Source organism: Apus apus, chromosome 15 (genome assembly GCF_020740795.1).
Source record: "Apus apus isolate bApuApu2 chromosome 15, bApuApu2.pri.cur, whole genome shotgun sequence".
NCBI lineage: Eukaryota > Metazoa > Chordata > Aves > Apodiformes > Apodidae > Apus > Apus apus.
In genome coordinates, this window is record NC_067296.1 from 1,029,814 (window position 1) to 1,042,219 (window position 12,406).

The following is a 12,406-nucleotide window of genomic DNA, read 5'->3' on the forward strand; positions in this document are numbered from 1 at the left end:
TGTAAAACTGGCAAAAATGGCTCCACGGTGTAGTTTGAGCTGCTGACACTGGATAATGCAGCTATTAGAGTGGTATTAGAGAGTATTCTCTGGGCAAGAAAGGACATGGAAAAATCATGTGATTAACGTAAGTGTTAATAACAGGTACTGCTTGTTTCATTGGCAGTGGGGAGAACAGCTTATTAAGGGAAGTACTGCAGTTATTTGAAAGAGATACCATGACAGGAAAAGCTCTTTTGAAGACAATCATTTGCATTGCTTTCATAGGAGAAATTTCTCATTCCAGTTTGTGTCCTGGATATCCCCACTCTAAAACTTTTTGGACTGTAGTGCCCTGGGAAGCTCAGCATGGTGCAGCGTTTTCATGGGCACTGCTTCAGGTAACCCAAAGCAGTGTAAAGACTTTTACATTTTCCTTGCATTCTTCCTTAATTAGCTCTACAGTTGGTGCCTGTAAATTCCAGCAGTGACTACAGATGATGTCCTGCTCGTGGAGCCCAGTTACATGGCAGTGGGATGCTTCTTGTTAGTAGAATTGGAGTCTTTCTCCAAAATGAATGGGAGCTGGGCACAGACCTCCTTACAAAACCATTGTTAAATGTAAGCCTTGTTTCAGCTCCTTAGAAGGTACATTTAGCAGCTGGCATTTCTGTCCTGGGTGTAGCCCAGATTTAGAGGAGGTAAAAGCATTCCATCTTCAGAAGCTGCTGTGCCTTGTGCAGCTGCTGGTGCTGTGCTGGTGAAGCGGGACGTAATTTCCCTCTGCAGGTTTGCAGTTTGTCTTGGAGGTGAAGTGCCACGTGGTGCATTCCCAAAAATGTATGAGCTGGAACACAAAGTGAGTAACTTAGGAAAATATTTTGAAAGTGAATTTGGACCCTTTGCCTGTTTTGCTGTAAGTTTACCATGTCAGCCAGCATTTCAGGATAGAAAACAGGGTGGCCTGTGCAGGTGGTTAGGACATTGTGCTGTCAAGGGGCTCACAGGGGACTGAGGAGCAGCGTAACAGGAATGCCCAAGGGTCTTAGAGGCCATAAATGAAACTTGTTTTACTTTAGATCTAGATGCCAAGACTGCTGTCTGCCCCACCAGACTGAGGAGCCTCAGCAGGCAACTTGTCTTCTGGTGTGTATGAGAGAGGGAAACAAAGGAGGCACAGAAAGCAGGAATCCCCTTATGCAGAGAGGAAAATGCTGTGGTGAAAGCTGCCCGACACAGCTGAGGAAATGCCTGCCCTGCAAACCTGAGGACTGTGGGTAGTTTACTTTGGTTTTTGCACTGGCTGCGAATTCTAAGTTTGTTGCCATTTTCCTTTGTACGCTCTGGAGCAGCATTTCTTCCCATCTCGTCAGAAGCAGGTAGCTGTGTCAGAGCAGTTCCTGGAAACCACTGACACAACTGCAAGTGTAGTCACACCCTGGAGAGGAAGCTTCTTCAGCCGACCTCTGCTGGGCTGCCAAACAAAGGAGCTTACGTTTAAGGTACATTTAGTGCCACATTTTGTAGCGTGGCTTTATCACTGTCTTGTGTCATTTTGCCTTCATGCAGTTAACGTACAAAGCAGGAGGATAGTGGGCTATGAAGTTCACAGATTAGAAGCTGTAATCAAGTAGATGTGGGAGTCAAGAGATGAATGAACAAGAATCTTCAGGCTCTGAATACAAGATATTGTTGCATTGAGTTCCTAAATGGCATGGAGAGATTGCAGCTCTGTATTAAAGCAGAATGCTCAAGGAGGTGCCCAGAGAGCTGGATTCAAGATTCAACTCTTGCAGCTTGTGCCCCTGGGGGGAGCCTGCAAGAGCTTCAGCCAAAAGAAGTGGAAGCCTGAGGAGCCCTGGGCAGTGCAGTTCACACTGGTGGCTCTCTGGGTGCAGGTCTGCAGGACTCATGCTCTTGACTTACTTCCCTGAACTTACCTTAACATGGCTTCTTTTTTTGTATATTGGTACAAGTTGAGAGCACTCTTGGAGAGTAAGCATGATCTTATTTATCTCTGGAGTAAGCAAAGACCTTATTTAAATGGTTTCTTTCTGAGGCCTTGGTTTTCTGCAGCCTTCTGTGTCCTACTCTGACTTCTGGTCTCTGTGCTAATGATTCACCAAATGTCTTTCCTTGATTCTTGTCTTAACTGGTTTTCAAAGAGCATAGAGTCTAGTACAGCCTTGCAGAAGCCTTTGGAAAGGGATGGATGGTTTAAATTGGGGTATTTGAGTGTATTTATAGTAAAATTTTTAAGTGGAGGCAAGAGAAATACTTGCAAAGCAGGTGGTACTGGGACATTTATAGAAAAATGTATGATTTATACACAGATCATTCCAGGCAAACCTTTTGCATTGCCTGTCTTCTGTACCTGCCTGTACCTGTCTTCTGCAGGTTCTTTGTGCTATGAATATTTATGCTGCTTTTTTGTGGCACTTTCAGCTGAAGAAATGACACATTTGTTTATTTAAATAACAGGAGGAGTGGAGGGAGATAATTGATTGTTTCCTGGGCAGACAGGTCTGCAGAACTTTTACAAAGAATCTTTAACATAGTTGAAGCCCAGGTCATAAACACTCCACCATTTCCTTTGCCTCTGCATTTGGAGATGTGCTCTACCATGTCTCTCTGCTGCAAAGTGTTCTCATTTTGAGAAAATTTTGTGGCCTTTTTTGGACAAATGTGCCCCTTTGCCGTGTTTCAAACCAAAAGTCATCTTGCCATTAGCATAGCAGGGAGCTCAGGTGAAGCTGTTGTGAATAATGATGTAGAACAAGTCAGATCTGGTGCTGTAATAAAAAGTCACCAGGTTTGGTGCAGGGCAGTCATATTCAGATTGCCAAGACCTTGGGAAGAGGAAAGTGTGTTTCTGTCTGCAGAATATCTTCTAAACAGACTCAGATGAAGCCCTGAGGCTGTGACAGCTGTTCTCGGGAGAATTCACAAGAGTAAATTGGAAAGAGCTGGTTCAGCAGTCTAAAAAAAGCTTCCTGCGAGGAGTGATGGGGACCCCCTGTACCTTTTCCTTCAAAAAAAAAAGCTTCAAAAAGCTTTGAGTTAGTAGGAAAGCAGAAAAAGCCCACATTTGCTCAATGAGCAGACTAAAATCAAAAGGTTTAGAAAATAAATCCACCCTCTGGCTGTTTGTGCAAGTTTGCTCTTTCTGTCTGATTTGGCTCTTAGCAATTTTCAGTGGTTCCCTCTGGTCCCTTTGGAGGTCCTGCAGCCTGGGTGACAGTCTGTTTGAAGCTGAAGAGGCTCCCAGGCTGACTGTGACAGACTCACTGCAGAACATTTCTGTGACTCCTCCTGCATGCTCCTGTGCAGAAGTTTGCCCAGCTACATGAGCCCAGCCTGGTGTTCAAGAAGCTGGTCACTTCTCTGTCATGGAAGATTCACCTAATTCTGAGCCCAGCAACCAAACCAGCAGCCTTTCTTGTTGCTGCCCAGCTTGCTTTAGCAAAGGAGCAACACACACTGCAGGTGTAACACAAGGTCTGTTGCTCCTAGAGACCCCCCTTCCCCTCCAACAGTATTTGGTGCAGCAGTGGAGCAGGAAGATAAGCATCAGATTTAATTTCAGGGTGATGTTTGTGTGCACTGTAGCTGCATCTACAGATTAAATATGAAATTGAGGTTGATGAGATAAAAGCATTTGATAATCCCTGCTTTGAACACATACTTAGTTTTTCATTCTTCTCATATAGCAAATTATTAACAAAGTAGTGCATGTGATTTACAAAATGCATCCATCTTCCTCTCTAGGCTTTGCATGGATGCTTGTATTGGCAGCAAACCATGTCCCTGGGCAGGTCTCTGCAGGATGCATCCCAGGACTCTCTGGAAGTTACTGCACTTCATATAGTCCAGGGGAAAACAGGAGGAGTATCTGCAAAGCTTTATCCAAAGTATCTTTCAACAATCTAACACAGGGCAGTTGCTGCTCTGAGTAGTTCTTTAGTCAGTCAGCTTGGTAGAGAGTAATTATTAGATGTACTGCTTCACTATAGACCCTGGTTTAAGCAAAATTACAGGTGTGAGCCTTGGACTCCTGAAGCACAAAAAAATCACCTGTGTATAAAAACCCCTCAGAGAAGGGTGGCTGGTGTGTGCAGTTTTTTAATCCCTTTGGATAGGGTGAACAGCTTCTTGGTCTCTTAGGTGACCCCAAGAATAAGCATCACCTTCCTGCCTGCCCATCAGGTCCAGTGGGTGTCTTTCCAAAGACAGAGAGCAATGAGCTCTCTGGAGAATAAGGGGTTGTTCCATTACTGTCTGTCACCTGCTGCAGATGAGCTTTGTGAGGCTTGTTTGAAATTCGTTTCGTGTCTGTAACCTTGTGAGATGGTGTTTTTCAGAGAACCTGGTAGATCTCAAGCTCTTAATCAATCCCAGTGTATATGGACGTTGTAATTCCTTAGTAGAAAATACTTTCTGGTCTCCCTAATGCCTTATCAGAATCACAGTAACTAGCTCTTCCTCTGGGGCTTACAGTGCATTAGGTAATTACTCCTACTGCTCTTCTGAATAAAAATTCATTGTAGTATAAGGGGGGCATTACTGGTAAACTAACTGGTTCCTTAGAACTCCCAAAACTGGTGTGTTTTACAGCAAAAAAATCTGAAAAAGAAGAATAATGTCAAGTTTCCCAAAGTAAAGGAGCTAAAAGAGAAGGGAGCACCTATGGCTCGTTTTCAGAGGGAAGAGGCATTATGATTTGTTCTATGCCAGACTGGCTTCAGCCACACCAGTGTTAGTCCTGGCACAAGGGGGTAATGAGAAGGTGCCCTTTGCACAGTGTTTGTGGTGAGGGGAGCCTGACTTTCCTGGTCAGTGCATGTCTGTGTAGAATCGAGGTGGCTGGAGAAGCACAGTTGCAGTTCTTCTTTTCCACATTTTGTTCTTCCATAGTTAACAGCAGAATATTATCTTGAGAAAGAATTTGATCTGTGACAATATTTCAGAGTCTTTTTCTAGCACACTTGGCTAACACCCAGGAAGCCCACCACATGCCTATTTCTGTCCCCACTTGTGTCCATGACTTCTTTTATTTCATCTACAGTAATGTGTAGTTTTCCTGAGCAGCTAGATAATCTGCACCATCAGGCATGATCATCAGCTGTCAGAGCCCTCTTCATATTGCAGCAACTGCCTGCTCTGGAAATTCTCCTTTCTAGAACCACAGGTAGAGCCTCCAGAATACAAAATAAATCCTTGGTTAGCTGCCATTATTTTTCTTCCATTCTCATTGCTGTATTTATGCTAGAAGATTTCTCTCCTGACTGTGACAGCAGTGACTTTCCATAGACATATGGCAACCTCATACTGTTGATTGCATTTATTTTTTGGCCTTTGATGACTCTGCACCACCTGATGGAGAAGGATTGCTTGGGCTGCAAAAATTGCAGTGTGACCCTGCATGTGTTCACCTGGACCAGCCCTGTCTCTGCTGGCTGGGTGCTGTGGTGCAGGTGTCAGTATCTCTTCACACTGAACACAGATTTTCACTCTACTGATCCAGTCATTTCTAGGCAGACTGTGGCTGAAACACCAGCGCTGCATGGGAGTGGATCCAGACTTTCTGAATAGAAAAAGGCCTGGGCTTTCAGGGACAGGTCTCAGTGGGCAGGGCCATGTGCAGAGAAAGGAGTAACACACCTGACACACTGGGTGCAAACAGGGCTGTTTGCCTGCTCCAGTCACAGCTGCTTTGTGGTGTATCACCAGCCAGCTCTGTTCAGACTTCCAGGCTTAAGTTTGCGTATATACAAGTCTAATGAAAGATCTTAAAGCTTTCTTTGGCTAGTATCTCTTGTCATACTGTTTTTAACAATATGTTTTTGTTTCAGAATCATCCATTTGCTGCTCTGAGAGTTAGTTGGCTCCACTTACAGCACCATGGATGAATTGCAAGATGTTCAGCTGACAGAGATCAAACCACTCCTGAATGATAAGGTAATGCTTTGTCTCCCAGGCATAGTCTGGCTGCCTTTGCTCTGATTGCCAGAATCAGATAGAACAAGCTGCCCAGGAAAGTTGTGGAAGTCCCATCCCTGGAAGAGTTCAAGACCAGGTTGGATGGGGCTTGGAGCAACCTGGTCTAGTGGGAGGTGTCCCTGCTCATGCAGGGGGTTTGATCTAAATGATCTTTAAGGTCCCTTCCAACCCAAACCATCCTGTGATTTTGTGAATCTGTTCACAGCTTGAAGTAACTTAAGTACTGGAAAACAGTAACTACTTCCCTGCTCTGATAATCCACCACTACATACTCTTCCAAAACCTCAGGGAAAGACAGACCACCATAGTTCAGATAAACTTGGGAGTCCCAGCCAAACAGTATGTCTTGCCTGTATGGAGGATTTACAAAGGCAGGACAGAATTTGGAAAGGTGATACCATTCCTGACCTGGACCAGCTGTGGAACCTGCAATAAGTTCATGCTTGTTAGAGAACCCTTGGATTGTATCCCATTTTATTTTTTTCTTCTTCCTTTTTTTTTTTTTATACTTAATTTTAAAACTTCCATCTTAAATTATGCTGTTGCATTTTGACCCCCAAAACAACCCTAACTCTCTGGATTTAGTAGTGGGGAACTTTTAATACCTGCAGAGCCTGGCTAGAGTAGTCCAGATTCATGCAAACTTCAGAAAAATCTTTGTATTGCAGCAGCTGTTTAAGACTTTTGCTCTGTCTTCAGTGGGCTGGTTGAGAGCCATCAGGGCCTTGGGAAAGCCCCAGCTCCCTGGATTCTGCCACAAGCTGTTGGTCTGAGTGCCTGAGTCATTATGGGCCATCCCATGATAGAGTAATAGTTTAAAGTCAGATTTCAGTGTGTTAAAATCATGTATCCAGGAGTCTGGACACATCAGCACTAATGCTAGATCTGCATCTTGCTGCACCCTGACAACAAGCAACACAGTTGCAGGCCATTCTTTGCTTTGTGTTCTTTCCTCCCCTCTCCCTGCCCCGGGAAGTCTTATTTTTCTCAGGACAAATTCAAATCACCTTTTCCCCTTCCCCTTCCCCTCTTTACATGTGTAGAAAAATTATGGTGCTCAGCTAGAAGAAAAGTTGGGGGTGTTTCTGTTGTGAATATATGGTCTTAGTTGTAATTTTAGCACTAAGGTGCTATAACTAAAGCATAAGCTGGAATGCTGTCTGGAATGATTTGCTCAACATCTGACAGCCCTCAGGAGTGTCACCTACTCTGTGGTCAGAGCCAGAGCCTCACGAAGCACATGGGCATACAGAGGGGTTGCTGCAGACCTTCAAACTTGCAGCACACAAAGTGTGCTGTACTTTCTGTGCTCCCCTGTGTGTGGTGTCACCCTCTGAGAAGTCAGCTGTGAATTGCTGAGCCCAGGTCCCAGGCATTCTGGCCTGAGCAGCTTGGGGGGCTCTGTGGGACGATACCCCATGCCCAGCAGTTACTGCAGGTGGTGGCTGCAGGGCTTGTTCTCTTGCACTCCCTGCATGAGACCTTGGTGACAACCCTTGCAAGAGTTTGACATTCAAATTGATAATGGGCACCAGGACCAGACAAAACCCAGCCTTGTAACCAGCCTGACTTTGGTTAGGGTCCCTCCTTAGTACATCTGTCCTTGCTCAAATGCTCCCAGCTCTGCCCCCACCAGACAGCCTGTTACAGCCCCCAGCAGACTTGTTGTATAGGAACTGACAGAACTTGCATGATGTTTTCTTGCATGGGTCTCACTTTTTGCTGCTGTCCTGACTTCAGTCAGGCTAGGCTGTGCTGCAGCAGAGGTTTCTGAGGGGAACTTTCATGGTGTTACTGGGGTGCTCTGGGGTACTGTGCTGAACTCTGTTTTTCTGGTTTTTGTTAACAGAATGCAGCTCGCAATTTCCAGGACTTCGACTGTCAGGTAAGACACATGCAGGAGACAAGAGTCTGTGAGCAGACTCCCCATGGCCCATCAATAATGCTGAGTGAGAGAGAGAGATGAAAAAGCTCTGTATCTTAATTTTAACTCCTGTTAAGGTTTAATCAATAGGAACTTGAAATATGTTCAATTGGCAGAAATTGCCCTTCACCATTTTGTGCAGAGCATGTTGTTCTGAGCTCTGAAGTGCAGACCTGGGCTGCTCTGCTGAGGCTTCACAACCTCTCACAGGATGGCTGTTCTCCTGAAAAGCACTTTCTTTGAAACACACAATATGCTTAAGAGCTGCTGCTCTGTCACATCCCATCTGGTTCACTGGCAAGGAAAGGAGGAGCCTGCATGCTCTGGTTGTATTAAAGAGGAGATGGAAGTTGCCAAGCTGCCCCAGATACAGCACCCCCACTTTTCTGGGCCTGTGTCATGACAAAGCTGTGGTCATTTTCTGCAAAGTTACTCACCTGGCAGAGCAGTGTGGAGATGAGCCCAATAGCTCTGTTTGCTGTGGGAACAATCCTTTTAGAGGAGCAGTTGCACCACAAGCACCCAAGTCAGAGGACACAGAGCACAGCATTGAGATTAGGTGGTGTGTTACATAGAGCACAGGCTCGAGTGCAGTGCTGGTTACCTTGCTGACTCCCACTCCCCATGCTGATAGGCAGCCAGCAGGTTTGTTTTCTCTTCAGCTGCAGGAGGCTGCTGGGTCTGAAGTGCCCTGCTTGGCACCTCTCACTGCTGTGGTACCCCAGTGGGTGTAGCTGCAAGGGGGTAGAGTTGTCAACATCACGTGGTAGCTTTCCATAGAAGTCTGTGGATGTAGATGATTCCACTGCAAGCCTGTGCAGAACAGAAATAGAATAAATACAGTGCAAAGAAGGTTGTATTTTTCCCACCTCTTGAAAACAGACACCGAATGTACACCCCATCTGGGTGGGAACGTCATTATGCTGCTTTAGCTTGATTCCTTGGGAGTTTTAGTGTCATCTTAAAGCTGTAAGTCTAAAAATTACTAATCTAAGCATGTTGTAACTTTAGTGTCTAGTCTTAGAAGCAACATCACCATTAGGCAATGATTTTTCTGTTTTAATTAAGGTAAAAAATGTGTTCAAAACATTTTGCTGTACTGCCTGGTCTCCATCTGTTTTTCTGCATCTCTTCAGTCTCTGCCAGAGGTGTAATGTGCTCCCAGGTTGGGTGGGGAATGGGTAAAAATAAGTGCAATGATTTTGAGTAAGAGTGTTAGGATGTAGAGGCGCTGCCTCTTGGGGCCTGTCTGCTGGGATTGAAAAGAATATAAACACAGTGTCTAAGTATCTGAGTACGTTAGCCTGCGCTGGAAATTCTCTAATGACCCAGCAGAGCTCTGGGTTTGCCTGTGCCCTGTCTGTCTGTGAACAGGGATGGTCTTTGGAGCTGGAATGGAGTGGGAAGGTAGGAAGGAGTCCCTGGACCAGATGTGCTTTGCTGCTGCCTTTTCGCTCTGCCGTTTCCCTCTGCAGGGAAAGCCTCTCTGTGCCTATCCTTTAAGAACACCCTAAATCTGAAGCTGTGCAAGCCCAAGACACAGTGCTGTGGCCACCCACTGCTACACTTGGTGTGTCCTGGTGCTGTAGTTCCCTGGTGCTCCCTGTGTACCCTGGGGCAGAGCCGAGGACTCGCAGCCAGGGAGAGGGGCCTTGGGAGCGCTGGGCCGGGAAGGGACGTGCTTGTTTCTTCTCCGTGCTTTGCTTTAGATCAGCAGTGAGCTGGTGGCCATGGCAACAGTTGGGCAGGAGACAAGATGTTCCTTCTAGGAGGCCTCTTGGTAATTTGTTTTGAGTATTTTTTTTAGCAAGAAGTTAACACAATGTCTCTTGTGACTTTAAATGTTGCCCCACCCCCTCCCGCACCCCTCCCTACAAGGTGTGGTTTCAGGGGACACCTGGCTTGACCCCTGTCCTGCCTGGATTGTACCCCAGGGGCTGAATTAGGTTTCTCTTTGAAATCGGTCAGGATACATCATGCATTGGGTGCTTGGGTTTTCTGCCTCAGCTGCCAATACCAGGATCAGTACTTGAACTTGGAGGCTGAGCTCTCTTCTGTTGTCCTGTGAAAAATTACTGCTGCTCTTTCATCTGGCAAAGGCCTCTGCAAAATTGGTGTGTCCTTACTTACTGGTGTTGGAGAAGGGAGAAACTGAAGTGCAGAAGTTTGCTGGGACTTCCAGAGAAAGAGAGATGCTGTTGTGTAAAGAGAGTCTTTGAAGCACTTAGGCACAGGTTTAATTTGTCCAGAATTTCACATTAGGAGTCGCCCTGAGGAGGATCTCCACTTTACAAGAACAGGCAGAAACTGGCCACAAATTCCTGCAGGCTGATGAGCGTGTGTCCAGTTACAGAGCAGTCAAGTTCTCCATCAGCTTCTGGTAACAGTAATATCTGCAAGGAACTTGGTGGGTCTTAAAACAACATTAGGGGGTTGGGGGGATGGATGTTATCTGATGCAGTGTAGTGTTTGCATAGGACATCATGGCATCAGTGACACAAGACCTGCATTTCAGGCTTTTTTTATTTTTCTAATAGTAAAAAAAAAAAAGCTGTTTCAAATGGAGATAAAGCTGTGGCTTTATATAGAGCTGACCACATCCTGGAATGTGCTTGCAAGGCTGAAGGGCCAGGGACAGGCGTGTCCTCTGTTAGCACTGGTGGCAACCCTGTTAACAATGCAGGTCCAGTTTAAGCTTTCCAGTACAGGACATGGACATACTGGAATGAGCCTTGTATTATTTCAGCCTATTTATTCTGTGCCCTCAGCCATGGGATGATTTGTTCTATGTCCATCCCAGCTCCTTCCAGGATGGACTGGTGCTCCTGCACAACTCTGCCTTGGGTTTGTTCATCCTGCAGTGCCTCTAGACCTCCTTCCTTCTGTCTAGAAGCTGGAGTTTCAAAACATTTTCTGCAGTTGATCCATGCTTACGACTGGAAAAAGTGCTTAGTTTTATCCCAGCTCACAAGCCTGTCATTGGCACAGTCACTGATTCTGAGCTGTGTCGTGCCAGGCACACAGGTTAGACACTGTTTTCTGTGAAGCTTTGGCATGTGTTACTTTTCCAGGTTACATGCATATTTAAGGTTTGTAAGATCTTTCCCTCCTTTGGGGGAAATGAGTGATGCAGTTGTGAATTTCTGTTTCTTGCCTGGTGTGTTTGTTTTGAGCTTCGAGTAACTTGCCAAGATCAGATCTGGGCAAAGTCAACAGAGCATCCTCTTGCTTCAGAAATGTGTTGCTCTGGGTTAATGTGGTATGAGGAAGCTTTTAGCTTTCCTCATACAGCTGACTTTCAGCTGCAGGTGTCCTGGTTTTCTTTAACTGTTCATCTACAAGCAACCACAATTAACCCTGAAAAATAACAGATTGCCTGGGCCTCAGTTGAAACAACCCCCACATAATCTGATAACCATTTGCAGTGGAGATGAAAAGGAGAGCTAGCATGGTGGCTTAGGGGTCTCTATCAATATGAATCAAGGGTGTTCTCAGAAACCTAATGTATTAACCTAAATCTGAGACCTACATTTTACTTGAAAGCTGTATGAACCCTAATGAAATTCAGGCTTGGCTTCTTCTCATGTTTGTGGGCAGATGGTGGATTAAATGGTCTGTGTTGCTGGTGGACAGATGGTGTGGTGACCTGCCCAGTTAATAGAGCTGTGCTTCTGCTCTTATTATTATCTGCAGACCCTCTTCAGCGGCTTTGAGAAGTAGATGTTCTGTGTGAGTCTAAATCTGTCCCTTTTTCCAGGTGTTTTGCTTTAAATACCGGTGAAGGAATATTCTGGTACATGTGTGAAGCTCTCCAAGTAAATCTGCATGATGTTTCAGTCTGACATAAGATCACATTTGATGTGATCCATAGCTAGTTCTTCCCCTCCACTGCCTTCCACCCACGTGACAGGAGAAAAGTGTTTTCTCTCCAGCACACACTGTGCAGACGAGGACCTGGGGTCTGGAGATGGGTCTGGGATTTGGCAGGGTATTTGCAAAAAGCTCACAAGGTGTGGAGGAGGTGGGAATAAGTAGGTCCAGGACATGCAGTGTTCAACTGAAACAGAAAAAACAAGACATGCATTAAACCCATGGAGGACAGAAAGTAAAGTTTCCCTGTACAGCAACTTGCTATGCATTGCTGGAGTTAATGGGAAATGCAGAGTTACTCATTGGCTTGGTCTGTGCCCAGAGTAAAAGAGCAAAATGTTTGAGGAGTCTTAACAAGAGACCTCAATGAGGAATTTTTTGCCACTTTTTTCTCGTGAAAGTACAGCTTTTCAATGAGCCTACGTTTTTAGTGATTCAGTTTTGGAGAAGTTCTTCCACAGTACGTTTGTTTGAAGCATTTTGAAAAGTTTGATTCTCCTTGCTTGACCTCTTTGTTTTTGCTTGCTGTGCAGTAGGAGCTGGTGTTCTGCTACTGAGAGGTTATTGAAATCTCCCATCATGTGCATTTGCTGATGTCACAGTCGTTGAATCGAAACTGTGTTCATTTTTTAA

At 45.3% G+C, this 12,406-nt stretch overlaps 1 protein-coding gene across 2 annotated transcripts in view; it reads left to right on the forward strand.

The window, feature by feature from the left end:
* NDRG3 (NDRG family member 3) overlaps positions 1-12,406 on the forward strand; it is a 58,375-nt gene that overhangs the window by 20,918 nt on the left and 25,051 nt on the right. For both annotated transcript variants that reach the window (XM_051633523.1, XM_051633524.1), the window contains exons 2-3: positions 5,832-5,937; positions 7,829-7,864. In XM_051633523.1, coding sequence (XP_051489483.1) covers positions 5,881-5,937; positions 7,829-7,864 — 93 coding nt within the window. In that variant the 5' untranslated portion in view covers positions 5,832-5,880. The remainder of the gene's footprint in view (positions 1-5,831; positions 5,938-7,828; positions 7,865-12,406) is intronic.